The following is a 24,864-nucleotide window of genomic DNA, read 5'->3' on the forward strand; positions in this document are numbered from 1 at the left end:
CAGTCATGAACTAATGGAAATTCCTAGAATGCGGGGGAGTCTGGGGTACTCCAGATCGGCATTGGGGGGTTGCATTGCCCTCGTTGCTTTATCCTCGGTTATTCCTCCTTAGCCTTCATTATCGTCGCCGGGCAGCCCAAAATTGCGCCTGGTACGCGTTCTTGCTCAGACCACGGCCATTTTTCGCATATGCTACTTCCTTGCCGCGTACTGTGGTGCCTTGCGTGGTGATCTCTCCACAGGAGGGCTCTGTTGGCTCAAATGTAAACCCAATGTGCTCACTGAGGGTGACCACCTCATCCAGCGACAGCTGCAGGAAGGGCGCACTGCCGTACAGCAACGGCCCCAGGTTGATCCAGATCCCACCGGGTCTCAATAAACGGTGAATGGTCTCTATGTAGGAGACGAGGTTCCGTGCTGTGTCGATGAAGAACAACGTGACGATTACATCGTACTGCTCAGTGTCGTCCGCAAACACAGTGGTGAAATCACCTTCTACTGACAGAACGGAGAGCGGGTTTGCCACCTCGTCTGGGAATGAGACCGACCGTTGAAGATCCGCTGTCGTGGCATGGTGCGACCACCAGTCGATGTAGGGGTGGAAGACTACGCTGTTGGCGGTGGACAGACTCGACACATATCGATACGCCAGATTCATATACGCCGACCACTCGTTCATTGTCACCTCGAACCCTGAGCAAAGACTCAAGTCAGTCAATCGTTCCAGAATACAGAATCACACGCACCTTCGAGGCCTGCAATGTCATGCGCCAATCTTCCTATCCCGGCACCTGGGACCAACACCCGCAGCGTGTCTTCCTGGCTTCGCGACATTCCTGATAATGCATTGAGGACACACGGAAATGCTTCCTGTCGTTCATCATGACCTTCGTCCGACCAGTCGCGCACAAAGTGCTTCATCGCTTGTGACACGCTAGTGCGATCCGTCGAGCGCCCTTCGTGTTCGTTTTCCTGGATAAACTCGTCAAGTTCTGTCCGAGAGACATTGTAAAAGCGCATCCCGTTCTCCACAATCGCGTGAGCTAGGCGCTCATTTCTCTCCAGGAGGTGCTCGGCAGTATTGAGTTTCCGGGTGTAGTGGACGGTTGACTCCACCATCTAGTATTGTGAGACAAGACACACTCTGACTACCATCAGGCCGGGGAACAAACATACCGATCGCTGCCGCTTGGGTATCTGTCTGTACAGGTTCCTCCATCGCTGTACTTCCGCTAAATTCTTCTCTTTATATCGTTGATATCCGTGCAATGCTGTCAATAGCCTTTGCCGCGGATGCGACGAGCCCCATGTTCCACTAGAGCGTTGGAGCCGTTCCTGGAGGCGTGCATACTCCTCCGCATGCCGAGTAGACTCTGCTGTGTCGATGACCGTGATGTTTGCGACAAAAACTTTGGTTATTGACTATTTGATGCCGTTAGTACAGTATATCGCATTATGTTGCAGCCCCTTACCTCCAGTTGTGGCATAAGCTGAGAGAAATCCCAAAAAGAGCTACTGGCCCCTGTCAGGCAGAGTAACAAGAGGAGAACCCAACGCACCAATATTGCTGTCATAGTGGCACTGTGACATGCGACATGAACATCAGATGCAGGAACACTTTTCTTCCAACCCAGTGCTGATCTGACTGTCATCAAGGTCCTCGATGTTTCCATCTTGGCCAAGTCCGTGCCAAGTACGACGAAGATATCAACCAGCCACATTTGAGACCCTTATTAATAACTGCATGGTTCCTTCATTACTATAATTCCTGCGTGTGGTAATCAGGAAATGCCAGTGAGCTTTTCACTGCTCGTAGTCAGCAATATCAAGCAAAGCCTTCGAAGCAGACCCCCAATAACTTAATGCGATGCCAAGCAAGATGCACGCTCCGCCGAAGATGAACAAATCCCCGTTTCGCGTCTTGGCCAGCTCGCAAGGTTCCCAAGCAACCTTGGCATGGGGCTGAACCGAACTTGGCATTGTGAAGACATTCCAGGGAACTTGATAGCAGGAGGATGTATTGTTTCTTGTCCTCCTATGACTCCGCGGCCGAGAGGAATGACCCGGAGCCGACATGATCTAACCTGCATCATGTAGCGAACTGGGACTCCTTTCGACTTCGGATCCCAATTCTACTGCATCCGTTCGCCTGGTACCATTAGATATTTCGAGAACCTTGGAGGTGCCAAGTCCTCTGCCGTCTGCTTGGCAGGATAGAATCCGCCGTGGTAGAACACATCTAATCAAAAATCAAAATTATGATCGCAGCCTCGTCCAATGTATTGCCCTTGTCGCCGGGTATAAAACCCTGCTGGCTGTGCACAGTCTTCCCACGCGACATACCATTCCCATAGCTAGACATTCGAGCAAGAACCACGCCGCGATGAGATTCTCCGCTCTTGCTCTGATGGCTCTGGCCTCATCGGCCTTGGCTCAAGACCCGGGTCCTTCTCCCACTGCTTCCGTTGGTTGCGAACCTCACGGAGACCACTGGTATGTGCAGGGAGCTTTTGGTGTGCCTATTACTTTCTATACCTAACCGAACATAAAGGCACTGCGATGGACCTGCCTCCGAGGCTGCTACAGAATCTATCACGCCTACCGTGCCCAGCCCTACCCAGTCTGTGGGCTGTGAGCCGCATGGTGATCACTGGCACTGTGACGGCCCAGCGTCTGCCGCCGCTACCGCTACCTCCACTGCCACAGCCTCTGATGAAGACCATGAGGAAGATCACGAAGACTCCACCGCCTCTCCGACTATGCCATCTCCCACCGAGTCTGTCGGTTGTGAACCGCACGGTGACCACTGGCACTGCGACGGTCCAGCTGAGACAGGCGCTAGCGCAAGCGGCACCAGCTCCGCCGAGGGGGCTGAAGCCACGGGATCCGAAGACGCCGAGGAGGGTGCTGCTGGCATCATGGGTGTTGAGCTGTCTGCTGTTGTTGGATTGGCTCTTGGTGTTGCCGTGTTCCAGCTTTGAACGACGGGCTTGCTCTGAGTGTTCGGGGTCGGCAGATATGTTCAACCGTGATTTAGTAACAGCTGGAAATAGACTACGTACTGCAAATCGACTTACTCCTGATGTTCCAAGGAGTAGGGTTGGGTGGATCAGATGATTGAGAGCGTATCCGGGGTGGTCTGTCCGATCAGACCACTCGGGCCCTCGTTTCGTTCGCCACCCGTTTTCCCCCTTATAACTGAGATCATGTTCAATAATAAAAGTGCCACACATATCCAGACTTCCTCTACGTCATGGAGCTGTTCAATTCAAGCTATTCAGTTCCTATGGCCTCGTATACCCCTTTTGCTCATCAGCTCCCCCAAATTCGCACTGTGGAACATCTCTGGGAAGCCCACTATGCCTACTGGGACAACGATGCCCTAGCCACAGGTATGTAGTGCATAATAAACCTTCTAGCACATCTTGTCTAATATCACCAGGGATTGTCGCTTTCCTTGCCCACGAGCTCATATACTTCGGCCGTTGCCTCCCGTGGATCATCGCAGATGCTTTCCCCAGCATCTTTCGCAGGTACAAAATCCAAAACCATAAGCCACCGCCGTCAGTATCAGACCAGGGGACCTGCGTAAAATACATTCTGGCTATTCATTTCATCGTTGAGCTCCCCTTGATTGTCCTCTTCCATCCAATGATGGACCTTTGCGGCCTTCAATACAGACTCCCCTTTCCACATTTGAAGTCCCTCGCTGCGCAGATTATCATGTTCTTCCTCGTAGAAGACACATATCACTACTGGCTACATCGTGCCTTCCACTGGGGGCCACTGTACCGCAAAATCCATCGTGTCCACCATCAGTACGCCGCCCCATTCGGCCTGACCGCTGAATACGCAAGCCCTTGGGAGACTCTGCTGCTAGGCTTTGGGACCATTGGGCCGCCTCTCGTGTTGGGATATGTTACTGGTGAAGTACATCTAGTCACGGTGCTGGTGTGGATGACCCTTCGTCAGATACAAGCCATCGATGCGCACTCAGGGTACGATTTCCCTTGGAGTTTGAGGCGAATCTTCCCGTTCTGGGGAGGCGCTGACTGGCATGACGATCACCACCGGTATTTCGTTGGTAATTACTCGAGCTCCTTTAAGCATTGGGATGGTGAGACTTTGATTTATTCGAGCTATTTCTAGTTGGCTGACTTTTTGTAGTGCTGATGGGGACTGTCGCTGGGCCTAAGGGCGGAAGGGAAGGGGTACAGAAGCGATAATTAGTTTTTTCCCAATATTTAATCTACCTTATGACTGATACAAATTACTGCGCACATGTTAATAGTCCAGTTTATGAAGCAAAACTTGCCGTCCTAGCTGAAGATTCCTGCAGGAAGCATTGCTTGCGTTGTATGAGACTGTTGAGACAGATGTGCAGCCATTAACATATGCACCGAATTTCATTACAACGGGGGGAGCGTTGTTGACCAGTATATCCTGAAATCCTAGATTCACCTAGTAAGCCTAAAACACCCCCATATCCCCATACTATTATTAGTTGGATATACCTATCAAAAGGAAGAGGGGAAATAATAATAATAATAATAAACATAATAAAATAAAAAGGACGATTAACAACGTGACCGATACAATTATCCAAAGACATAGCCCATTCAACGCGATAATAAGGACCCTAGTCATTCACTGTTCCTTCTTCGACTCCGATTTTGCCGTCAATGTGCGAACAATTGACGAAGCCACAAGTGCCGACTCTCTCCATCCCTTCTGGCGTTGCCAAAACTTCTCTGCTGGATCCGTTCCATGCCGTGACCACTCACGAGCATCCTCCTCCAACGTCTTCCGTGTAATCTGCGAGAGATCTACCCCAGAGTCGGCCTCGGTAGGTGCGGCTGGTTCCTCCGATTCATCGTCGCTGCTGTGGGACTGAAGAGTGGACTCTAGATAGCGCTTGCGCATGTTATAACGTTCGGTACGCTCTTTCCGCACATTTGGCGGCTCTAGCTTACTCATGGAAGCTTGCACGGCATACCGAACCAGGAGGTACAGGTGCTCCGAGAAGAATATGGTCAACAACAGAGCCCAGCCATGGATCGCGGACGGTTCGCCGTTTGGCGCCGCCCGCGTGTCACGGAACATGTACACGAGAGCGGAGCTGGTTATGCTGCCAACCCAGGAAAGGAAGCTCAGGCTATCCAGCCAGGGTCCAATGGTCTCGGCGCGCTGTGGCCAGGGGCGCTTGCATTCCATACAGATCTTAAAGAAATCCGAGCGCAGCTCCACCCAGTTATTGATCAAGAAAGACACCGGGACCAGGGGCCATATGGGCGAGAAAAGCGCAAGATACCCGAACTGGATGCACATCTCCCGAAGGTCGTCGGTGACGTCGTAGTCATCCATCTCCGCTTCGTTGCGCACCCGGGCGAGGAATTTCGCTTCGTTGGGGTCATCTTTGAACGGGGCCTCGCGCGGCTTAGTCTCCTCGCCGTCCCCGGGGACCGGTTTGTTCCGCTTTCTCAGGTATTCCTTGTACTTTTGGGCGAAGCGCTGTTTGAGGATTGGGACAATCGTTTCCTGCGCAAAATTAACCGCCTGGGCGGTGACCGTGAAGTAGATAACTTGCTTGCGAAGACGGTCTGGGTTGATAGTGAATTTCGTTCGAGCCTTTGTTGCATGTTCCTTGCTGACGAAGGGCCGCACGGTCAATGAAAAGACGTCCAGGTAGGGAACGATGTACCTGGCGAAGGGAAGGTAGACGAAGGCCGTAAGGATAATAGGTAGATAAGAGGTGATGAAGTTGATAATGAAGATTTTCCGTGTCAGAGCCACATCATAGGCGGCTTGCGTCTCATAATTCTCATAGTTATTAAGCCTGGTTGCGACGGATACCAGTACTGTCGTCATCGTCGGGATGAGCGCAGAAAGCAGGATGGTGGGAATAAAGACCTAGCCAGGCCAGTTAGGCCAGAGTCACGGAGTATAAATGACGAGTAAGGACTTACCAGATATCCCTTGAATGGCCCATTGTAGATCTCGGAGATGAAGATCTCAATTGCGAAGCAGGTAGCGATGATCGCGCCCAGACCTATCACCGCCACCACGGTAAACGGAACTTGTAGGAGCTGCCGTTGTATACGTTTTGACACCGGGAAGACACCTCTAATCTCGCCCGTGTCCTCGTCTCGCACCTCCATTTCCGGCTGGAATTCTCGCCGCTTGTGACGGACGAAAGATACTCCACGCGTCTGCCATCGGCAGCTCAGATCCTCCTCTTGTCGCTTCCAATACTCAATGAAGATAATACTCCATAAAGCATTAACGACTGCATATATGGTGGAAAAAGAGCCAACCAACACCCAACAAGAGAACCCAAAGACCGCGGGGAAAAGCAGGAATCTGAAATACGACTGCAAGAAGGCAAAATAGAACCCCACCTAAGAGTCTGTTAGCGCGCCCACTTCTCACGGCCTGTACAGCTCACATACACTCTCTCCGAAGGAGTTGCGAATTTGATCTAGATCTTCTGAAGTCAAGAATGTCTTCTGACTCCAGTCCCTTATACACTGGCTATTGGTTTCCTGGTCATGCAGCGGAAAGATGGAGACAACATTCTCCCATTCCCCAGACCGAGGAACAATCCCAGCACCCCCGGCTTCACGAGGAACGGTTATCATATGGTAAATCACTCGTAGGCGTTCGGACTCGGTCTGAGGTTCTGCCGATGCCTCTGGTTCGGGTTCGGTATTGCGGACGCCATACAACCAGTCGCGGATCCTAGAAGATACAGATTAGAAATAGAACCATCGTCGAGTGTATGCGATAATCCATAGACAAACTTACCGGGATTGGTAGACCGCACGCTTCAGGCTCTTCGTGCTAGAAGCCCGAACGAAGACCAAAACAGACGATTCATCGCCTTCTCTCACCTCGCTCTGCAAGCCTACTTCATGGACCCGGCGGAGCAACAGCTCGAGCTGGCTAATGGCTTGCTTTGTATCTATACAAGGTCAGATTTCCTGCCATCGATGTACAGGTCAGCCATACCTGTATCGCCAAAGGTGTAACGGATGACGTAGTCCACATGGTTATTGCGGTCCACGGACTTCAGGTGCTCAGCGGGCGCCATTGGTGGGAAACAACACAGAGACCACAATCTCAACCCCAGAACAAGTCGGCGATAGGTCTCTCCAGAGAGGGGTTTGGAGAAGAAAAGTGAAAAAAAGGGGTGGAGCGGCGTCTTCTACACCGCGTGGAGCCGCAGCAGTTGACGATCCGCCGATGACGACGTCACCCGCCGAGCTTAATTGGCAGGACCAGCCCTAGCTCACCGCCCAGGGCGGTCGGATACTGCCGGCTCTCACTCTTCCCCTCTGTTTCTCTTGCACTACCATACGCGACCATCATCATCTTCCTCCTCCTGTCACCTCTCCCCCTCCTACCAACAAGAGTCAGTATGGCCACTCCATCCACCGAATCCCAATGGCTCGCCCAACTCGCGGCCATGCGCGACGCTATCGCCGAGTTGAAACTTCCCAAGGACCCCGTCAACAATCACCTCGGGTACGGCAGTGATTTGGACCTCGATCTGGACGATTACTCTTCGCCCGGGACGGTGGATGACATCTGGGATGTAATCAGCTCGGACGATGAGTCCAGCCTTGGGCTTGACGATCTTGATCGCTCTATCGCTTCCCCGATTAACGCCTACGACCAAACATGGTTGGAACAGAAATGCCTCGGTCTCAGTATCCAGAAACCCGGGTTAGATGCGAATGAACTCGCGCAGCAGATTACAGCCACTTTAGCGACAGACAGCGCTGACGACGAGTTACAAATGTCCCTGGCAGAGATCGTTGGTTTTGACGATCTGGACTTCGTGATCGAGTTGATCGCACACCGCACTCAAATCCTTGAGAGTTCTTCGTCCGGTCTGGAAGCGCAGACGGATGGCTTAGCATCAGGGAAACTTCAGACGAAGGCGGAGCGTGAACGGGCGCTCCGGCAGCAGGACTACGAGCATAAGCATACACCGCTGCAGCCCGCACAAACAAGACAGGAGCCCCAATATCCTCATGTGTTCAAAATGCATGACTCTAGAAATACACTGGCCCTAGGTGGCAAGAGGTATGGGCTTCCTCTGGGTAGTAAACAGATCGAGGAGCAGAAGTACACCGAGATTGAAGTCCCAGCGTCTAAAGTTGGCACCTTAGGGGCCACTCAAAAGTTAGTTCCAATCGCCTCGATGGATGGGCTGTGCCAAGGGACCTTCAAGGGCTACAAGACGTTGAATCGGATGCAGAGCTTGCTATATGATGTCGCCTACAAGACCAGTGAAAACATGCTTATATGTGCTCCGACTGGTGCTGGTAAGACGGATGCTGCTATGTTGACTATTCTGAACGCCATCGGCAAGAATACCATTCCAAACCCGGTCGAACAGCCAGAAGCGACAGAATTTGCGGTCCAGATTGACGACTTCAAGATAGTTTATGTCGCCCCCATGAAAGCTTTGGCTGCCGAAGTCACTGAAAAGCTGGGCAAGCGGCTCGCGTGGCTAGGCATCCAAGTACGCGAACTGACAGGTGACATGCAATTGACGAAGCGAGAAATTGTAGAAACACAAATCATTGTCACGACCCCTGAGAAATGGGATGTAGTGACTCGAAAGAGCACCGGCGACACAGAACTCGTACAGAAAGTACGTCTACTGATCATTGATGAAGTCCACATGCTCCACGATGAGCGTGGTGCCGTGATCGAGTCATTAGTGGCACGTACCCAGCGCCAGGTCGAGAGCACCCAGTCGCTTATCCGGATAGTTGGCCTTTCGGCCACCCTGCCTAACTATATTGATGTTGCCGACTTCTTGAAAGTCAATAAGATGGCTGGGTTGTTTTATTTTGACGGCTCCTTCCGACCGGTTCCTCTTGAACAGCACTTCATTGGAGTCAAAGGGAAACCAGGCTCCAAACAGTCTCGAGAAAACCTTGACGTTGTCGCCTTCGAGAAAGTACGTGCTATGCTCGAGCAGGGCCATCAGATCATGGTTTTCGTGCACTCGCGGAAAGACACAGTTATGACCGCTCGCATGTTGAAGCAACTGGCTGCTGAAGAGGGCTGTGAAGACTTGTTCAGCTGCCAAGATCATGAGAAATATTCCAGCGCGCTCGGGGATATGAAGCATGCCCGTGCTCGTGAGTTACGTGATCTCTTTGCTAGTGGTTTCGGAACACATCATGCCGGGATGAGCAGAAGCGATCGTAACTTAATGGAGCGCATGTTCTCTGAGGGCTTGATCAAGGTTCTCTGCTGTACAGCGACACTCGCCTGGGGTGTCAACCTTCCCGCAGCAGCAGTCATCATCAAGGGAACACAGCTATACAACCCCCAAGAGGGTAAATTTGTCGACCTTGGTATCTTAGATGTGCTGCAGATATTCGGTCGTGCTGGTCGGCCACAATTCCAGGACACGGGTATTGGTTTCATTTGCACGACACACGACAAGCTACACCATTATCTCTCTGCAGTCACCTCGCAACAACCGATCGAGTCTCGATTCTCTAGTCGGCTTGTGGATAACCTCAATGCTGAAATTTCCCTCGGCACAGTCACATCGGTGCCAGAAGCAGTGCAGTGGCTAGGCTATTCGTACCTGTTTGTGCGCATGAAGCGTGAACCGAGGAACTACGGCATTGATTGGGCGGAGATTCGGGATGATCCTATGCTGGTCCAGAGGCGTCGCCATCTTATTATTCAAGCTGCCCTCGTATTGCAGAAGAGCCAAATGATCATATACAACGAGAAGACTGAGGAGCTGCGCGCAAAGGACGTTGGTCGTATTGCAAGTCAGTACTATGTCTTACAAACTAGTATTGAGATCTTCAACGAGATGATGCGTGCTCGTGCCGGCGAAGCGGATGTGTTGAGGATGATCAGTATGAGCGGTGAATTCGACAATATCCAGGCTCGTGAAAACGAGTCGAAGGAACTGAACAAGCTGCGCGACGAGGCAATCCAGACTGAGGTCGAAGGAGGGAATGATTCGCCCCATGCAAAAACGAACATTCTACTTCAATCGTACATCTCACGTGCCAAGATCGAGGATTTCGCTTTGGTTTCAGATACTGGCTACGTGGCGCAAAATGCAGCCCGTATCTGTCGGGCTTTGTTTATGATTGCACTGAACCGACGCTGGGGCTATCAATGCCAGGTGCTCCTGTCGCTATGCAAGTCTATCGAAAAGCAGATTTGGCCCTTCGACCATCCATTTCATCAATTTGACCTTCCTCAGCCGATTCTCAGAAACTTGGATGAAAAACTTCCAAGTTCTTCGATCGAATCAATGAGAGATATGGAAGTTGCGGAGATCGGCCAACTTGTGCACAACCAAAAGATGGGCAAGACGTTGGCAAAGTTGCTGGACAACTTCCCTACCCTTAGTGTCGAGGCCGAAATAGCTCCGCTAAATAGAGACGTTCTTCGTATCCGACTCTGTCTCTATCCCGAGTATATTTGGAATGATAGACACCATGGCGCCTCCGAGTCCTACTGGGTCTGGGTTGAGAATTCGGAAACTTCAGAGATCTACCATCACGAATATTTTATTCTCAGCCGGAAGAAGCTTCATGACGAGCATGAGCTTAACTTTACTATACCGTTATCAGACCCATTGCCCAGTCAGATCTACGTACGCGCTATATCTGATCGGTGGTTGGGAGCAGAAACAGTGACACCGGTCTCCTTCCAACATCTTATCCGCCCAGACACAGAAAGTGTGTATACGGATCTCCTCAACTTACAGCCGCTCCCAATTTCGGCACTGAAGAACCCAATTCTGGAGGAGCTATATGGCCAACGCTTTCAGTTCTTCAATCCTATGCAGACACAGATCTTCCATCTCCTCTACCACACCCCTGCCAACGTTCTCCTAGGCTCCCCCACAGGGAGTGGAAAGACCGTGGCTGCAGAACTGGCGATGTGGTGGGCTTTCAGGGAAAAGCCCGGATCTAAAGTTGTGTATATTGCTCCGATGAAGGCCCTCGTCCGTGAACGCGTGCAAGATTGGAAGAGGCGGCTTACCGCCCCCATGGGCCTGAAGCTTGTTGAGTTGACTGGTGACAACACACCTGACACTCGGACTATTCGAGATGCAGATATCATCATCACAACCCCCGAAAAGTGGGACGGTATCTCGCGTAGCTGGCAGACCCGAGACTATGTGCGAAAGGTGAGCCTGGTCATAATCGATGAAATCCACTTGCTTGGTGGTGACCGAGGTCCTATTCTGGAAATTATTGTTTCTCGTATGAACTACATCGCCTCGCAGTCCAAAGGATCCGTCCGCCTTATGGGAATGTCAACTGCATGTGCGAATGCTACCGACCTAGCGAACTGGTTGGGAGTCAAAGAAGGGTTGTTCAATTTCCGACACTCCGTACGCCCTGTCCCTCTCGAGATCTATATTGACGGGTTCCCCGAACAACGTGGATTTTGCCCTCTGATGCAGTCTATGAACCGGCCAACCTTCCTTGCGATTAAAAACCACTCTCCTGAGAAGCCCGTTATCGTGTTTGTCGCCTCCCGTAGACAGACTCGACTCACTGCCAAGGATCTAATCAACTTTTGTGGAATGGAAGATAACCCGCGCCGGTTCGTTCGGATGGATGAAGAGGACTTGCAGCTCAACCTGGCAAGAGTCAAGGATGACGCGCTCCGGGAGGCACTCAGTTTCGGAATTGGCTTGCATCATGCTGGTCTGGTAGAATCTGACCGACAGCTTGCGGAGGAGCTGTTTGCAAACAACAAGATACAGATTCTTGTGGCAACCAGCACCCTTGCATGGGGTGTTAATCTTCCCGCGCACCTGGTAGTAGTGAAAGGCACCCAGTTCTTCGATGCGAAGATCGAAGGCTACAGGGATATGGATTTGACTGATGTTCTGCAAATGCTTGGTCGTGCTGGGCGGCCCCAGTTCGACTCTTCGGGTATCGCGCGCATTTTCACCCAGGACGCGAAGAAAGCGTTCTACAAACACTTCCTGCATACCGGATTCCCTGTCGAGTCCACTTTGCACAAGGTGCTCGACAACCATTTGGGCGCCGAAGTCTCCGCGGGCACAATCGCAACGAAACAGGATGCACTGGACTATCTGACGTGGACGTTCTTCTTCCGCCGATTGCATAAGAACCCATCTTACTACGGTCTTGAGATCTCTGCCGAGGAACACAACACTATGGCTGCCCAGGCAATCGCCCAGGATTTCATGATCGATTTGGTGGACAAATCACTCGGAGAACTAGCCGAGTCATCATGTGTTATCCTGGATTCTGCCACGGGTGACGTCGATTCCACACCGTTCGGCAAGATCATGAGTTACTACTACCTGTCGCACAAGACCATCCGCTACCTCATGTCTCACGCGAAACCGAATCCGACCTTCCAAGACGTGCTGAGCTGGATGTGTTCTGCCACCGAATTTGACGAGCTCCCAGTTCGACACAACGAAGATCTCATCAACGCCGAGCTCGCCCGCAACCTACCACTCGAGGTAGAATCCATGGGCGATCTTCCGATGTGGGATCCCCACGTGAAGGCCTTCCTCCTTCTGCAAGCGTACATGTCGCGAATTGACCTACCAATATCTGATTATGTTGGGGACCAGATCTCGGTTTTGGACCAGGGTATCCGTATCCTGCAGGCCTCTATCGACGTCATGACGGAACTGGGCTACCTGCCCGCCTGCCAGCAGTTGATTAGCCTCCTCCAATGCATTAAGTCCGCGCGCTGGCCCGAGGACTTCCCATTGTCAATCTTGCCCGGCATTGACACCGACAAGCCGTCATCCTCCTTGCCCGAGTCACTCGTGGATATGTCCTCCCTCCCAACGGGTGATATCTCGTCCCTGGCACGCAAGCTGCAGCTGCCTATGGCACAGTTTGCAAAGGCCGTCTCCTATCTCCCACGGATCTCCTTGTCTGTTTCCAGCGTCTCATCAAGCAGTATAACGGTTTCCCTGACTCGGCAAAATGCCCCAACGGACGCAGAGTACAGGATATATGCACCTCGATTCCCCAAACCCCAAACAGAGGGCTTCTTCCTAATCATCTGCAATGCCAAATCTGACGGCTCCGATGGCGAGATTCTTGGCATGAAACGCGTATCGTGGCCATCTGTCACAAAGCAGAATGGTTTCGCTAATCCCGGTGGGAGCTCCAGCAAGAAACCCAATCGTCCGAAGAGTGCGAATGCGGCACTCACAGTCCGGTCGTCGGTTAAGTTCCCTCAGGGCTTGTTGCAGCAATACACTCCATCGACAGCTTTGGGCCGGAATACAGTCAATATCAAGGTCATCAGCGATTCCTACCCCGGGATGCAATGGGTGGTGTCGAATGTGGCGGTAGAAGTGGCGCCTGCAACGCAGTCTTTGCCTGGCTCTGCGGGGTTCCCTGACAAAAGCTGAGATTCGTTCTTCATATATATGTAAACCGTGGATATTACCTTTATAGAAAAAAAGATGGATGTTATATTTATACTCACCACAATAATATGTTGTAAACCATTCTCATGAATTCTACCCTGGGTAACCCTTACTAGCTAGTGTAGAAACGTCGAAGAGGACGGAAGACCAATCATCAGCAACACCAATATTCAATCAGCTATCCTCTAGGCCGCTCGAATAATAGACTCTAGTTATCCTTCTCTAGAACTTGCCACCAGTAGCTTTACTAACTATCCTAATTTTAGATTGCATAATAGAATAAGCTATAGAAGAAGTATACCGGTATTAAGTTCATCAGTTAGTTCGACACAATACTATTATCCCTACATATACTATTCGTGGATGCTCTTTACAGCTACTATCAGTATAGAAACTGTCTGATCTATCAAAGCCCGCAATCCATTATCAGAACAGCGCTCTAAACAGTTATAATTATAGTACTGCGACATAAAAGCCCGAAGAGTCGCTGCGAACCTAATAAGTTAGGCATTATCCAGTGATAAGTATACAGTACTGCTGCATTATTCCACAACATTTATTGATTTCCAACTTTCTATAAGTAGCTTTCTTTATCTACTTCACATGGACTCTGTTGCATATTATTACTCTATTCTCTAAAGGCCTTCTTTAGAGACGGGAGAGAGAAAAAAATAAAAAAAGGAACGGTTCCTAATGTTACGAACCCGACCTAATTGACTCATTTGTAGTGTGCTGTAAATACAAAGGGAACTGTTAAAGAGGAGACAAAGAAGGAAAAGAAAGGCAGGATATAAATAACTAACTTGGGGGGGGGGGGGTTTGTTTAGGAATTTATTGTACAACAGCGAAGGCTGCGATGCGATACCTTGGCTGAGTATACTTAGCTGGAGGGTTCTGGGGAACCATAACAATCCACAATACTAGAATATCTCCCCTAACCAACGGATGCTTATCGATAGCAGTAGCATATGAACAGTTCATATTGCTCCTAACTCGTATTCGTCGTGGAAATGGTAATAGATCCATCTTCCAACTGTCCGTTATTCACGTATTGATAAGGTATGCGCTGAACTTGTAATTTATTATCCTGGATCCACTGGAGCCGTTTATGGCTACGCGGATTTCGTTTCGCGCGCCAAATGCTGACACATGGCTCGAGAGTCCAGCAAAGTAGGATGATACTGCCACCAACCCCAAATATAATAGAAAGTGCCAAGACACTAAAGTTTTGGTACTCTCCAGAATTTGCGACCTTCTGCCGGCCGCACATTATAGGCCACCCATTTTCAGTTGGCGTAATGATCTCGCCCCCTGATGGGAGGTTGACTGGTCCAGAGGCAAACTCCACTACTGCTCGTTGCAGCTTAGCAAGGCTGACAGCAAACCAGTTTGTGACTTCGATAACCCACTGATTGTCCGGCAAAGGACCCTGAATTGATCCGTAAGCGCTGCCGTAAACAAATTCATTAGCTTGCAGTGCAATATGACCTCGACCAGCAATCGAGCTGTCTAATCCCCCGCCGTAGAGAAGAATGTTTCGGATTCGATTTGCCGCCGCGAGTTGCTCTGGATTGTATCCGACAACGTCGAGAGATTGGCTTAGAGGGGAAGATCCGGTCAAGGGAGTGCAGCTTGTAATATCGGTATCGTTCCAGCGGTTGGGGTTGCAGAACTGGTGCTGATCTACACATCCCATCATGTGGGCGTAGTCTAAAATCGCAGTCAGATCCCCGACAGTACAATCACTTGTAGTGAGGGATACAATCACTAGCGTAGAAATTGAATTGATATTCATCAACAGACAGAGCTGTGTGTATGTGTGACGTAAAGAAAGGATCGTCTACGGGCTCCGAATACTGGATATTATTCGAATAGAGATATATCAATGTTATATCTCCTGTCACTCGAGTGTTGTTCAGCATTGGGATTGGTTTCCAGCTTGTTGCAGTGGAATCTATCTTTGCGGCAACTGCACTGTAACACAATTAGCATTGCCAAGATACGAAATTGTTAGAATTTCTCACTTCAGCTCATAGCCAATAGGCATTGTCCTCTTGACTGTATTGTACTCGAAGGTCCAGTTTGTGCCAGTGTCTATGGGACCGTACCAACAGCGAATAACTGCTCCAGTACTCGTATTCGTCGCAGTTATAAATGATTGATTACCGTTGGGGTATGAGGGGATCACAGAGCATGTGCTAACCCGACGGTATTTGACTCTGTTGTTTGGAGGAGCATTGATTCCCAGGTCTTCGTGGGAGTCAATGAATCCCGTGTCCAATTGCAATGCTGCTGAATCGTTGTACCAGCACCAACCAGACGCAAATGGACAGTGCGCATTGGTCGTATTTGAAAAGCGGATCTCCTGCTTCACGAATGACTTGCATAAAAGGCCTGTTGCATTATTTCCATAGCATCTTTTCGCGTAGGCAGCCGCCGTAACAGTGTCGGAGAGGAGCTTCGAAGCGAGCCCGTAGACAGAGGTATTTGAAACTTGGAATCTCCATGTGCCGCAGTTCTTAGATTGTATTAATGTGTCCGTTGTGGCAGCTCTAGAAGCTTCAGATGAGAATATTCCAGCTGCTGTCCACGCAAGGAAAACCACTAGGGCCAAAACAGACAAACTCCAGGATCGGAAAAAGTAGAGCCACAGGGAACTCCTTGGTTGATATTTCCCCCGGAGAACAGAGTTCTCTCTCTTCAAAGCAAAAGGCCGTAAGAACAGCTCCAACCACGCCCCAGCTGGACTCTCCGAGTTTCTCAGAATCACCTGATGCTGACGATGTAGAGTATCAATATTGCCATCTGTAGCATTGATGTGGTAAAGAAGAAAAGTTAGAATGGCCCAGAAGCAGCCGCCGACGAAGCCAACGAATAGACCAAGAAATGCAATTAGGAAGCTGGCATTTCTTTGACTTAGGGTTAGAATAGCCCCGGCAGCACTGGTATGGTCATAGTTGATCCAAACGCCAGTATACGTGTGCGAAGTCATCCTTTCAATCGAGATTAAGATAGTAGCCGATCGCCAAAATCCAGTACGCCACTGAGTTCGATGTGAATTATATCCAGGTGTTTTCAAAGATGACGTACTATACACTAGGTTACTACAAATTGGCACAGATAGACGTGGCACGTCTGGAGCAATCTATTTTCTTTCAGATGAGCGCGCTCGTAAGATTCCCAGAGTATTACTTTGAGCTAGATTTGAGCTAGAGTCAACGTAAGGACTTTAAAGGCGCAATGACATAAAATTTGTGTGAACTGGGTATGTGTCTGGAGACCTGACTGGTTCGGATTTTAACAGCAATTATCGAAGCTACAGGCAGACCTTTGGCTTGCTCCCTCTTCAAAGCAGCAAACTATCAGTCAATTCTTGTATGAAAAAGAAAAAAAGAAAATCTTTTGGGCTTGGAATAAGTTTGAAACCATTATCTCTTCCTCAATCTTGGTACTGTGATGCATTGTATGATCATATGGTTGATCGTCATGGCGTTCCCAACGGGCCGTCATGTTGACTTCGCGGCTAATCTTGGTTCGGAGATGAAAACCGCTCGATTTGGACCCTAAGTTCATGTGGGGTGTCCATTGGTTGTATGAATGTGGTATCCATATCTCATTCATTGCTAAATCAGTGCGCTGATCTTTGTTCGAGGCGTTAGCCGAGAAAAGAGCATAAAGAATCAAAACGTACAGCAACGAGTGACACCTTCGCCTCTTATTAATAAAGTAGTTATATAGTCTGGCTTGCTTACACCCTCGAAGTTTTATCTAATAATTTTCGATAGTATCATAACGATATCATCGTCCCGGCAGTCTAGCAACGGCTTAGCCTTCTTTTTAAACCTTGTTGAGGACCTAGAACATCAACCAGAATCTAGAACATTGACTTAACAGTCAAGCGGCAATTTTAAAATTGCCAAAAGAAAATAATACAGTATAAATTGCGGCCGTTCCTGATACTAACATAGAATTACTTTTTACTTACAGATATCGTCGGGCGGGACTTAAGTCACTATAATACAGTACATCCATATATTACATTACTATGCACTTCTTACACTTTAAAATTCTGTTCCTAACTATGTCAATCACCCTGGTTATATCTAGCAGCAATTGTTCCAACTCTTCCGACGTCCAAGTTATGCAGTATGCCTTAGGCATCCAAGCCTATAGTTCCCTTTTCTACTCCTCTATGGCATTGAATGAGAGTTTTTTCTCCAGCGCCCCCAACAGCTCTAATACAAACTACTCTATCAATGTCCAGCGCATGGGGCAACAGAACTATAGAGGTGCCTTTTTAGTCGACAGCATTGGCTCCAATATTACCGGGTTCCAATCTCCTAACTGCAGTTTCAAAATCCCAAAACTTGCGAATGCAACAGATTTCCTTGACGCGGCGCTGTACATTGAGACCAGCTTGACAGGCGCATTTCTCGGGTTATCTGGATATACACAGACAGCTGAGATTTCAGAACTTATTAACTGGCTGGCTGTTCAGCATGGTATGCATTCTACCTATATTACGGCCTTCAGTCAACCCATCGTCTTCCCACAAAATGGTACATCATCCGTGCCCATCCTTCCACCCGACTATGTTCTTGGAACCAAAGACGAACCATTCATGTTGGGTCAGTTCTTGGGAACATGTGTGGCTGCACCCAAGGGCCCCTGTATTTAGATTTCGTTGCTGAGACCCCATGTCATTTTGAGAAACTTTACGGTGGCGCTGCTTCCTGCATCTTTATGGCTATTTCATCGCAGGGTTGGCATCAGACCCTTATTTGCCCGGAGGGGGGAGGGTAGGAACTCAACAAGCTACAATTCGGGAATTGTATTAAAAGATGCTGTTTCTTAAGAAAATAATCAACAAAGGTCTTCAAAGGGTCTCCAGAGCTCAAAGCAAGCGCTATATGAACATAAAATGGGCTGCGAACTTACTTTATATAATATATACGGCTTCCACGTGAAGAAATTAAACGATCTCCACGTTGAACCACGATACTTTAGTAACAATACGGTCGATATAAGCCACAGATGTCTTCGGTGAAAGGTTTCATGTACAAGAGGCAACGAGCCCAATATGTTGAGGAATGAGCAAAAGGAGCAAAATGAGGAAGGGGTAGTCCCCAGTGAACGAACGCTTCAACCTCGCAAGACTGGGGGCAGGCTCGTGGAGCTTCTGCTAAGAGGTACCACCTCAAAGAATGCAATGACGTGACCAATGTAGTTTGCCTGGGATTTTCGAGCCGATGAGCGGTAGAGGAAAGAGCATGAAGAGGATGGATATCGGCCGTTCCTGAACCCGGCATATCGCTAGTGATTTTACTCGTGAACTCAAGGATCTCTCGTGTGAAAAGCACATCTCGATGTCAACTGCACTTATGATCCGCTTTTATCGTCCTCTCCCAAGTCAGAATCTCCCTCTGACACACTCAGACCACAGCTAGGGATCAAGCCGGGTCATTTCTAGATTCTATATACAGAAAACGAAATATAGTACTAATACATGGGAAGTAGGCGGTCTAACGTCCCCTCGATCTGTATAAGTCTACACAAGTTCCAAGGCTTCTTGCGCATCTTGCAGTATTAAGAGCATTTGGGAAAAGAGGCCTTTGTCATCCTTTCTCCGTATCGTCCCCTTAGGAAAAATTATCCTTCGCAACTTATCAACCAACCGTTTCAACGGTTTGTGGTACTCGATAAATTTGCTCATAGTGTTCTCAAAAATATCATCGTCTGAAGCCGTGTCCAGCTTTAGATTGGCTAGGTCCTCCATGCTGAAAGAGAATTTTGATCACCTCCATAATACATGGTTGCTGGCTGGTGAGCTGAAGATACTTCAGCAGCAGGCAGCGGGGGTATGGACGACCCGTTTTCATTCCTCACGCCTCTTATAGATGCGCGAGGACTCTCCCACTCGTTTAACCCGATCAGCAGCGTCGGAATCGTAGAGTGATCCCCTAACCCCCGAGCTTCTAGGAGACGGGCAGACAATTACCCGGCGCGGTTTCGCGCTGCGGGTTTGCGACTCATAGGTCGGAATGAAATCGCGGCCGCTCGTTGCCCGTGGTGCTTCCGTTCGACCAAGGCGCAATCCATGTTCCACTGCTAGAAGGAGGCCGCGGCTTGCTATGCAGTTCCGAGGTATTTTTACCAGTGTTGGGTTGTTATAGTCGCGGTCGATGACCGAATAGGCCTTTCCGTTCTTCGAGTACAGGTACTCGGCAACATCGTTGGCATATTCGTGTCCACGGTCACAAAGTGTGCGTGTGTCACCCTCTTCGAGAACTTGCAGAGGGTCATTGCATTGAGAACAGTTTTTGGCGTGGCGCTCAAAGGCTTGGATAACATATTCTTCGTCTGCTTCGAGGTCACGCACAGGTAGGACATGCTCAGCGGTGGTGATTACGGGCGAGTGAGACTTAACGACAGCAGGAGGGAAGCGGGAGGCTTCTGAAATCCATTGCGTTGTTTTGATGAAGCTGTCAAGCTGAGAAGCACCCGACAATGCCTTGAAGTCCTCCACTGATTGATCACGCGTTTTCTGAGGGACACTTTTGATTGCAGTAGAGTCCTCCAGTGACGCTTGAGAAGGAGTGGAAGAGCTCAAAGGCTGGGAGCTGCTCTGAGCAGCGGCGTCACGGGGCGCTTCTGCCTGCACGGCTAAATTTGAGGCCAAAGAAACGTCGTCCTCGTCGGAGTTCTGCTGAGCGTTGTGAATGACGAACAGAGAAAGCTCTTCCAAGTGCTGAGATGTGTGCGCATGTAGCTGACGCAGGCTCATGGGCTCCGCCGGGCACAATGGACAACAGGCGGGCACTAGATCATCCACGGGCCGCTCGCTCATGTCCAGCATAATCCGAAGCTGGGTATCCGTTAAGGATCCTTGGTGACAATGCGGGATGTGCTTTGCCATGGCAGACCTGCTGCGAAATTCCAGGCCACACGGGGCTTCACACACCCACTTACGCCGATGCACCTGCATCTCGTGATAGATCCACTCGTGGCGAGTAGCGTAGAGCTTCTCTGCGGTTTGACAAGTAGCAAATGTACAGAGGTATGGTCGGAGGTCTCGAAAAACATGGCGCCTTGGAGGAGTCAGGCACTGAGACGCGAATTGAAGGACTTAGGGACTTACTTCCACTGTTGCCTCACCTTCATGTGTGCCGAGTCTAATGCCTGGCCGCAAAATGGGCAATCAAACTCGTCCTCAGTCTCAGCAGCTCTGGGAACATTGGGAACGCGAACCGACGATATGGATCCGGGCGCAGCAGACTCTGCATATACTGTCCTCGGCCGACCAAATTCAGTCTTGTCGTCCATTGCCGACTTTGCCACAGTTGAAAAGCTCCGTATTGACCTGTGAGATTCCTGAGCAACGCTCGTATCTGGTCGAATGGTCGAAACTCGGCTCTGCGATTCCTCTCCATCGTCAACTGCTCGCTTGTTGGACGGGGGTAGGTCTGCGACCTTACTGAAAGGCAACTCCTTATTTGAGCTATCCGGGTGCTCACTCCAATGGAGGAGCTGCTGTCGCCTTTTCGTGTTCGCCTCGGCTAAACGCCTAAACAGAGCGTGCTGCTCGTCGTCAAAGGTTTTACCATGTCGCGAAAATGGTGAAGATTCGACTCGAACCGCCATTTGCTCGCCTATTGGCGTCGCAACGTCGGCTTTGGTCAAGTGGTTCCATTGACACACCTTTTCCCAGACGTGGTTGTAGTCGTACTCGTGGAAAGCCGACAGCACCTCCCCTTGGCTGTTCTGGCCAGTGGAGCGAAGGTATCTCCTCACCACAGCAGGACGACGCACAGTGGCAGCCAACCGGTATAGAGACTGAATCTGGGCATCGATTTGAGAAACCAGAAACCTGATTTTCGGTATCCGTCTGCCCTGTGGTGAGTCGTCATCATCGATATCGGATTCGTCGCTCGAATCATCGCTGACGCTGCTGATTGAATCTTGATCAGATCCCTTCAGTGGGTCATATTTGCGTCCGGCGATCACAACGGCTGGGACGAGTCAGTCTCGTGTTCTCGGACCCAGCGCTCCTGACACTTGTACCAAGTTTAACCCCTTCTTGTACCTGCGATAGGATTCCTTTCGTGACAGTTTGAAGCGCCTCATTCGATCGCAGCAGGTCATCCAACGAGCCTCTCGCATGCTCAGGCAGGTTCGCCCGTGATTGATCCCCCCAGATTTGAAGTCGGCCCAGCTCGTCCTGCAGGTCCGACACCTGCACCTGCCCAAGGGAAACAGTGCGACAATCAGCGGCACTCAGAGCGAACAGTAGCCTTCTGAAAGCGTCGACAGTCTCCGAATATAGCCCTGATATAGAAGTCATGTTCAATGCTAATGCTCGATTCCCGGGATCGAGTGCGAGGCTGAAGCCAGAGAAGCTGACAGATCCAGTGTTAGCGCACGTCAGCCACATGGGCGGGGTAGTTGGCTGCGCGTGCAGTCTTCTGCAATTCTCGTAGGCTGCAGAGGCATCCATGGCCTCATCCTTATGCATCATCGCCAGTAAACCGGGGAAATGGCCGAGCCCGCAGGACTGATCCTTGGGGGCATTCCTATCCTGATCTGGGTCACAGACCAGTACCGCGAGCCCCTCAAAACATACCTAAAGTACGAGCAGGTGCTTACGACCTTCCGCAATGACTTGATCCTTCAGAGAGAGCAGCTGTACGCCACGTTGCGGTTCATCGGCGTCACCGTCTTTCCGCCGACTCCCCAGGAGATCGAAGCCAGACTCTGCCATTACTCTCCAGCCCAGTACACAGCATTCACCACAATCATCCAAGAGATGTCGGCGGTCATAGAAAGGCTGATGGTAAAAATGAAAATCAGCCCCGACGGAAAGGTGACAAACTCGGTCTTGTGTGCCGCTCTTCTGCCTCATGCTGACCTTGCGGGCTTACCGTCAGCCAACCTGGACGAGCGACCCTCCGGAGCGAGCGAAATGGGAATGGCGCCGTGTCAAACGCAGTCTCAACTCCAAAGATCGAAGGGAGGCTATAGAGGATCTGCAACGGCGAAACACCGCCCTACGGAACTGCTTCGAGCAGCAAGAACTCTCGACTGTCACAGCCCCTACCCACGCAATCGAAGTCTTACAGAAACGCTTCGATCTGGAGCGTTGCAACACGATCCGAAGCCACGTTACAGCAATCCATCGTGCCCTGCGGCGCGGCTGGAATTGTAACTGTGTACTGCCTCATCAGGCCGCGCTTGATCTTCAATGGCATGATACCCGTGGCGCCAGCCCGCCCAAGCAGCGCTTCGACCTGACCTTGCTATATCCACCAAAATCTCCCTGTGGCGGCAGTAACGCCTGTGCGGAGCGCTGGTGTAAGACAAATATGTGGGTAGTTGAGGAGCAAGCGGTTTACCCTTCGGCGCAAGAGAATGCGCAAGAGAATAAAGATGTCACAGTGAAAGTTGAGACACAGGACGCGGGAAAAAGCAGAGTGTCGAAGAAAGGTATCCGGTTCAATCTGCCTATTCGAAAGTCTGCTCCATTGGGCCTGTGCGACCCAAATGATCTGCCAGGTGAGTATTGGATAGCGAGCCTTTGACTTGCAGCCCTTAGCATTGGAACTTGGCCAGCGTCTTTATTAACACTGGATCAGCGTCCGATACACCCTCGCCCAAGCGTCCGATTAGCAGCCTCTGTGAAGCATTCTTGAAAGCCCACGAGACTACGGTCCTAGGCTTTCTCTCCGACACCGACGCGTCCGGGAAAAGCAGCCAGGTCTATTTATCGTCGGTCCAAAGAACCTGGTCTTCGCCCTTGCAACTCATTTCGCTCCGCAGTCTCTTAACAACAACCCAGTCAATGCGTCAGCTGAAGCTTTCGAGAAAGCAGCGACTAGGCCTTGCCGCCGCCATGGCGTGGGCCGTCCTCTACCTCGGCGAATCGCCATGGTTAGCGGAGACTTGGCAGAAAGATCACGTTAAGTTCATGCTGGATAATGGTAGCTCCCAGTTGGAATTGCTGAGCGCCACACCATGCATATCGTGTCAGTTTCCCAATTCCGGACTCACATGTGCAACGGGAGGTGGACTTGGTGATGACAATGTTCCAAACGACGATCCACTGCAAGACCCGCTGCAATACAAACTTGTCCGCAACCGGACCTTATTTGCACTGGGAATCTTCCTGATCGAGGTCGGATTCAACAGATCATTTGAAGAGCTGCGCAAACAAGTCGTGCTAGACGGCGGCCAACAATGGTCGATCTTGGAGGATTATCAACTTGCCATTGAGCTCGCTGACGAGCTACATCTCGACGCTGGTCCGGAGTATGGTGACGCCATTAAACGTTGTCTGCGGTGTGAGTTTCCAGGAAGAGATGTGACGAAGCACTTTGGCTATGCGCAGTTCCGACAGGAGTTCTTCAATGGCGTTGTAGCGCCTGTACAAGCTACATTCGATTGCTATTTCTGTTAGAATATGCGTCTTGTGAGGGGACGATACGGGGCTTTAGTAAATCACCTGGCGAAATATATGTTGCCGCATATCAAACAGGTCTTGGCGAGTCTAATAGCCCGAGGGAGGAACCGAGGTGAGATGTAAGACAAGCTCTGGCTGTGCAAAGTATATACTTTTCTTTCAAAGGAACCCGGAAACAATGCGTATCTATCAAAGCCGTACTCAGACGGGCGACTGCTTCACCATATTTCAATACCTGCTATCGCCTCGCTTTGGTAGGTGACAGATACAGTACGAAGTACTCTACCTTACAGTGCTGTATTCCCAAGGGAAGGCTATCCGTATACTCCGTACCTACATGGAAAGTCATTCATAAGGCCCACTGCCTCTACCTGTATATAGTATATCCCTAAGTGTTAGGTTAGCTGATCTCGTTGCCTGGTATCCTTCACCACATGATTAGCAGATCTAATAAGTCTATAGTAGATAGCTGGGTCTTCGTGTTCTCGCTGAGTTTATATACCTAGTTTTATTTAATCATAATTCGTATAAGTGTTGGTTATAATCTGCGTGAAAGAAATAATCCTCTTATATTAGTCTCGCGAACTTGCTCGCCTTATCAGATGTAATTTTAACCTAAATATTAGATATAAATTCTATAACCTGGCTATCTTCTGTGAAGTGAGGATTTGAGAGGAGTTTACCTAGCATGATTTAGATAAAGTAATATTTTTAGCCCCTCTGTGGACGCATGCATGGTAGCTGGATCATTCAGTGGATTAGACTAGTTGCATACTAGATTAATAACTCTAATCCACCTCTTTGATCGAGCAATACTTAGGGAAACAATGAAAGTGGTCACAGACCGCCAGGGTAAACAAGCGAAAGGACAAAAAAATGTACTAGAAAGAAAGGAGTCCAGTCCAGACGACGATACGCAAACCCAGGTCAATGCTTGAGCTGTCAGACAAAAAACACAAAGATAATGAAT

General features: G+C 50.0%; 8 protein-coding genes across 8 annotated transcripts; 5 read left to right on the top strand and 3 right to left on the bottom strand.

Annotated features, from left to right (window-relative positions):
• Positions 1-118: 118 nt before the first annotated feature.
• BDV59DRAFT_204272 (N2227-like protein-domain-containing protein) lies at positions 119-1,487 on the bottom strand (the record flags this gene model as incomplete). The annotated part of the gene is made up of 4 exons (XM_073694430.1): positions 119-693; positions 747-1,119; positions 1,177-1,422; positions 1,473-1,487. 4 exons carry the CDS (start codon positions 1,485-1,487, stop codon positions 119-121), a joined length of 1,209 nt encoding a protein of 402 aa, XP_073545321.1.
• An 896-nt stretch (positions 1,488-2,383) lies between these two features.
• On the top strand, positions 2,384-2,981 carry BDV59DRAFT_204273 (uncharacterized protein; the record flags this gene model as incomplete). Its single annotated transcript, XM_073694431.1, has 2 exons — positions 2,384-2,493; positions 2,552-2,981. The coding sequence occupies 2 exons, from the start codon at positions 2,384-2,386 to the stop codon at positions 2,979-2,981; spliced, it is 540 nt and encodes a 179-aa protein (XP_073545322.1).
• A 272-nt stretch (positions 2,982-3,253) lies between these two features.
• BDV59DRAFT_204274 (sterol desaturase family protein) lies at positions 3,254-4,226 on the top strand (the record flags this gene model as incomplete). The annotated part of the gene is made up of 3 exons (XM_073694432.1): positions 3,254-3,392; positions 3,443-4,117; positions 4,168-4,226. The coding sequence occupies 3 exons, from the start codon at positions 3,254-3,256 to the stop codon at positions 4,224-4,226; spliced, it is 873 nt and encodes a 290-aa protein (XP_073545323.1).
• A 338-nt stretch (positions 4,227-4,564) lies between these two features.
• Positions 4,565-7,220, bottom strand: BDV59DRAFT_184195 (anoctamin family protein). The gene is made up of 5 exons (XM_073690644.1): positions 7,009-7,220; positions 6,805-6,961; positions 6,450-6,738; positions 5,967-6,398; positions 4,565-5,910 (listed from the first exon to the last, which is right to left on the bottom strand). The coding sequence occupies exons 1-5, from the start codon at positions 7,088-7,090 to the stop codon at positions 4,648-4,650; spliced, it is 2,223 nt and encodes a 740-aa protein (XP_073545324.1). The 5' UTR covers positions 7,091-7,220; the 3' UTR covers positions 4,565-4,647.
• Positions 7,221-7,365: 145 nt separating this feature from the next.
• On the top strand, positions 7,366-13,482 carry BDV59DRAFT_184196 (RNA helicase SLH1). Its single transcript, XM_073690645.1, has one exon. It carries the CDS (start codon positions 7,418-7,420, stop codon positions 13,421-13,423), a length of 6,006 nt encoding a protein of 2,001 aa, XP_073545325.1. The 5' UTR covers positions 7,366-7,417; the 3' UTR covers positions 13,424-13,482.
• A 3,945-nt stretch (positions 13,483-17,427) lies between these two features.
• Positions 17,428-18,333, top strand: BDV59DRAFT_184197 (uncharacterized protein). The gene has a single exon (XM_073690646.1). It carries the CDS (start codon positions 17,487-17,489, stop codon positions 18,117-18,119), a length of 633 nt encoding a protein of 210 aa, XP_073545326.1. The 5' UTR covers positions 17,428-17,486; the 3' UTR covers positions 18,120-18,333.
• A 257-nt stretch (positions 18,334-18,590) lies between these two features.
• BDV59DRAFT_184198 (uncharacterized protein) lies at positions 18,591-21,816 on the bottom strand. The gene is made up of 2 exons (XM_073690647.1): positions 20,580-21,816; positions 18,591-20,529 (listed from the first exon to the last, which is right to left on the bottom strand). Exons 1-2 carry the CDS (start codon positions 21,080-21,082, stop codon positions 19,317-19,319), a joined length of 1,716 nt encoding a protein of 571 aa, XP_073545327.1. The 5' UTR covers positions 21,083-21,816; the 3' UTR covers positions 18,591-19,316.
• Positions 21,817-21,846: 30 nt separating this feature from the next.
• BDV59DRAFT_184201 (uncharacterized protein) lies at positions 21,847-24,102 on the top strand. Its single transcript, XM_073690648.1, has 2 exons — positions 21,847-22,990; positions 23,071-24,102. The coding sequence occupies exons 1-2, from the start codon at positions 22,339-22,341 to the stop codon at positions 23,889-23,891; spliced, it is 1,473 nt and encodes a 490-aa protein (XP_073545328.1). The 5' UTR covers positions 21,847-22,338; the 3' UTR covers positions 23,892-24,102.
• Positions 24,103-24,864: the final 762 nt, after the last annotated feature.

The sequence above is a fragment of the Aspergillus ambiguus genome (genome assembly GCF_047715705.1).
Source record: "Aspergillus ambiguus strain CBS 117.58 unplaced genomic scaffold BDV59scaffold_31, whole genome shotgun sequence".
Classification (NCBI taxonomy): Eukaryota; Fungi; Ascomycota; class Eurotiomycetes; order Eurotiales; family Aspergillaceae; genus Aspergillus; species Aspergillus ambiguus.

Excerpts from the sequence above, each read along its gene's own strand:
- BDV59DRAFT_184195 (XM_073690644.1), bottom strand. The coding sequence starts at position 7,090 with ATGGCGCCCGCTGAGCACCTGAAGTCCGTGGACCGCAATAACCATGTG. Across the intron at positions 6,962-7,008 it reads TTACACCTTTGGCGATACAG|ATACAAAGCAAGCCATTAGC; the intron begins GTATGGCTGACC and ends GACCTTGTATAG. Across the intron at positions 5,911-5,966 it reads GGCCATTCAAGGGATATCTG|GTCTTTATTCCCACCATCCT; the intron begins GTAAGTCCTTAC and ends TGGCCTGGCTAG.
- BDV59DRAFT_184196 (XM_073690645.1), top strand. The coding sequence starts at position 7,418 with ATGGCCACTCCATCCACCGAATCCCAATGGCTCGCCCAACTCGCGGCC.
- BDV59DRAFT_184197 (XM_073690646.1), top strand. The coding sequence starts at position 17,487 with ATGCACTTCTTACACTTTAAAATTCTGTTCCTAACTATGTCAATCACC.
- BDV59DRAFT_184198 (XM_073690647.1), bottom strand. The coding sequence starts at position 21,082 with ATGGCGGTTCGAGTCGAATCTTCACCATTTTCGCGACATGGTAAAACC. Across the intron at positions 20,530-20,579 it reads AAGGTGAGGCAACAGTGGAA|GCGCCATGTTTTTCGAGACC; the intron begins GTAAGTCCCTAA and ends GACTCCTCCAAG.
- BDV59DRAFT_184201 (XM_073690648.1), top strand. The coding sequence starts at position 22,339 with ATGCTGACCTTGCGGGCTTACCGTCAGCCAACCTGGACGAGCGACCCT. Across the intron at positions 22,991-23,070 it reads CGACCCAAATGATCTGCCAG|CGTCCGATACACCCTCGCCC; the intron begins GTGAGTATTGGA and ends ACACTGGATCAG.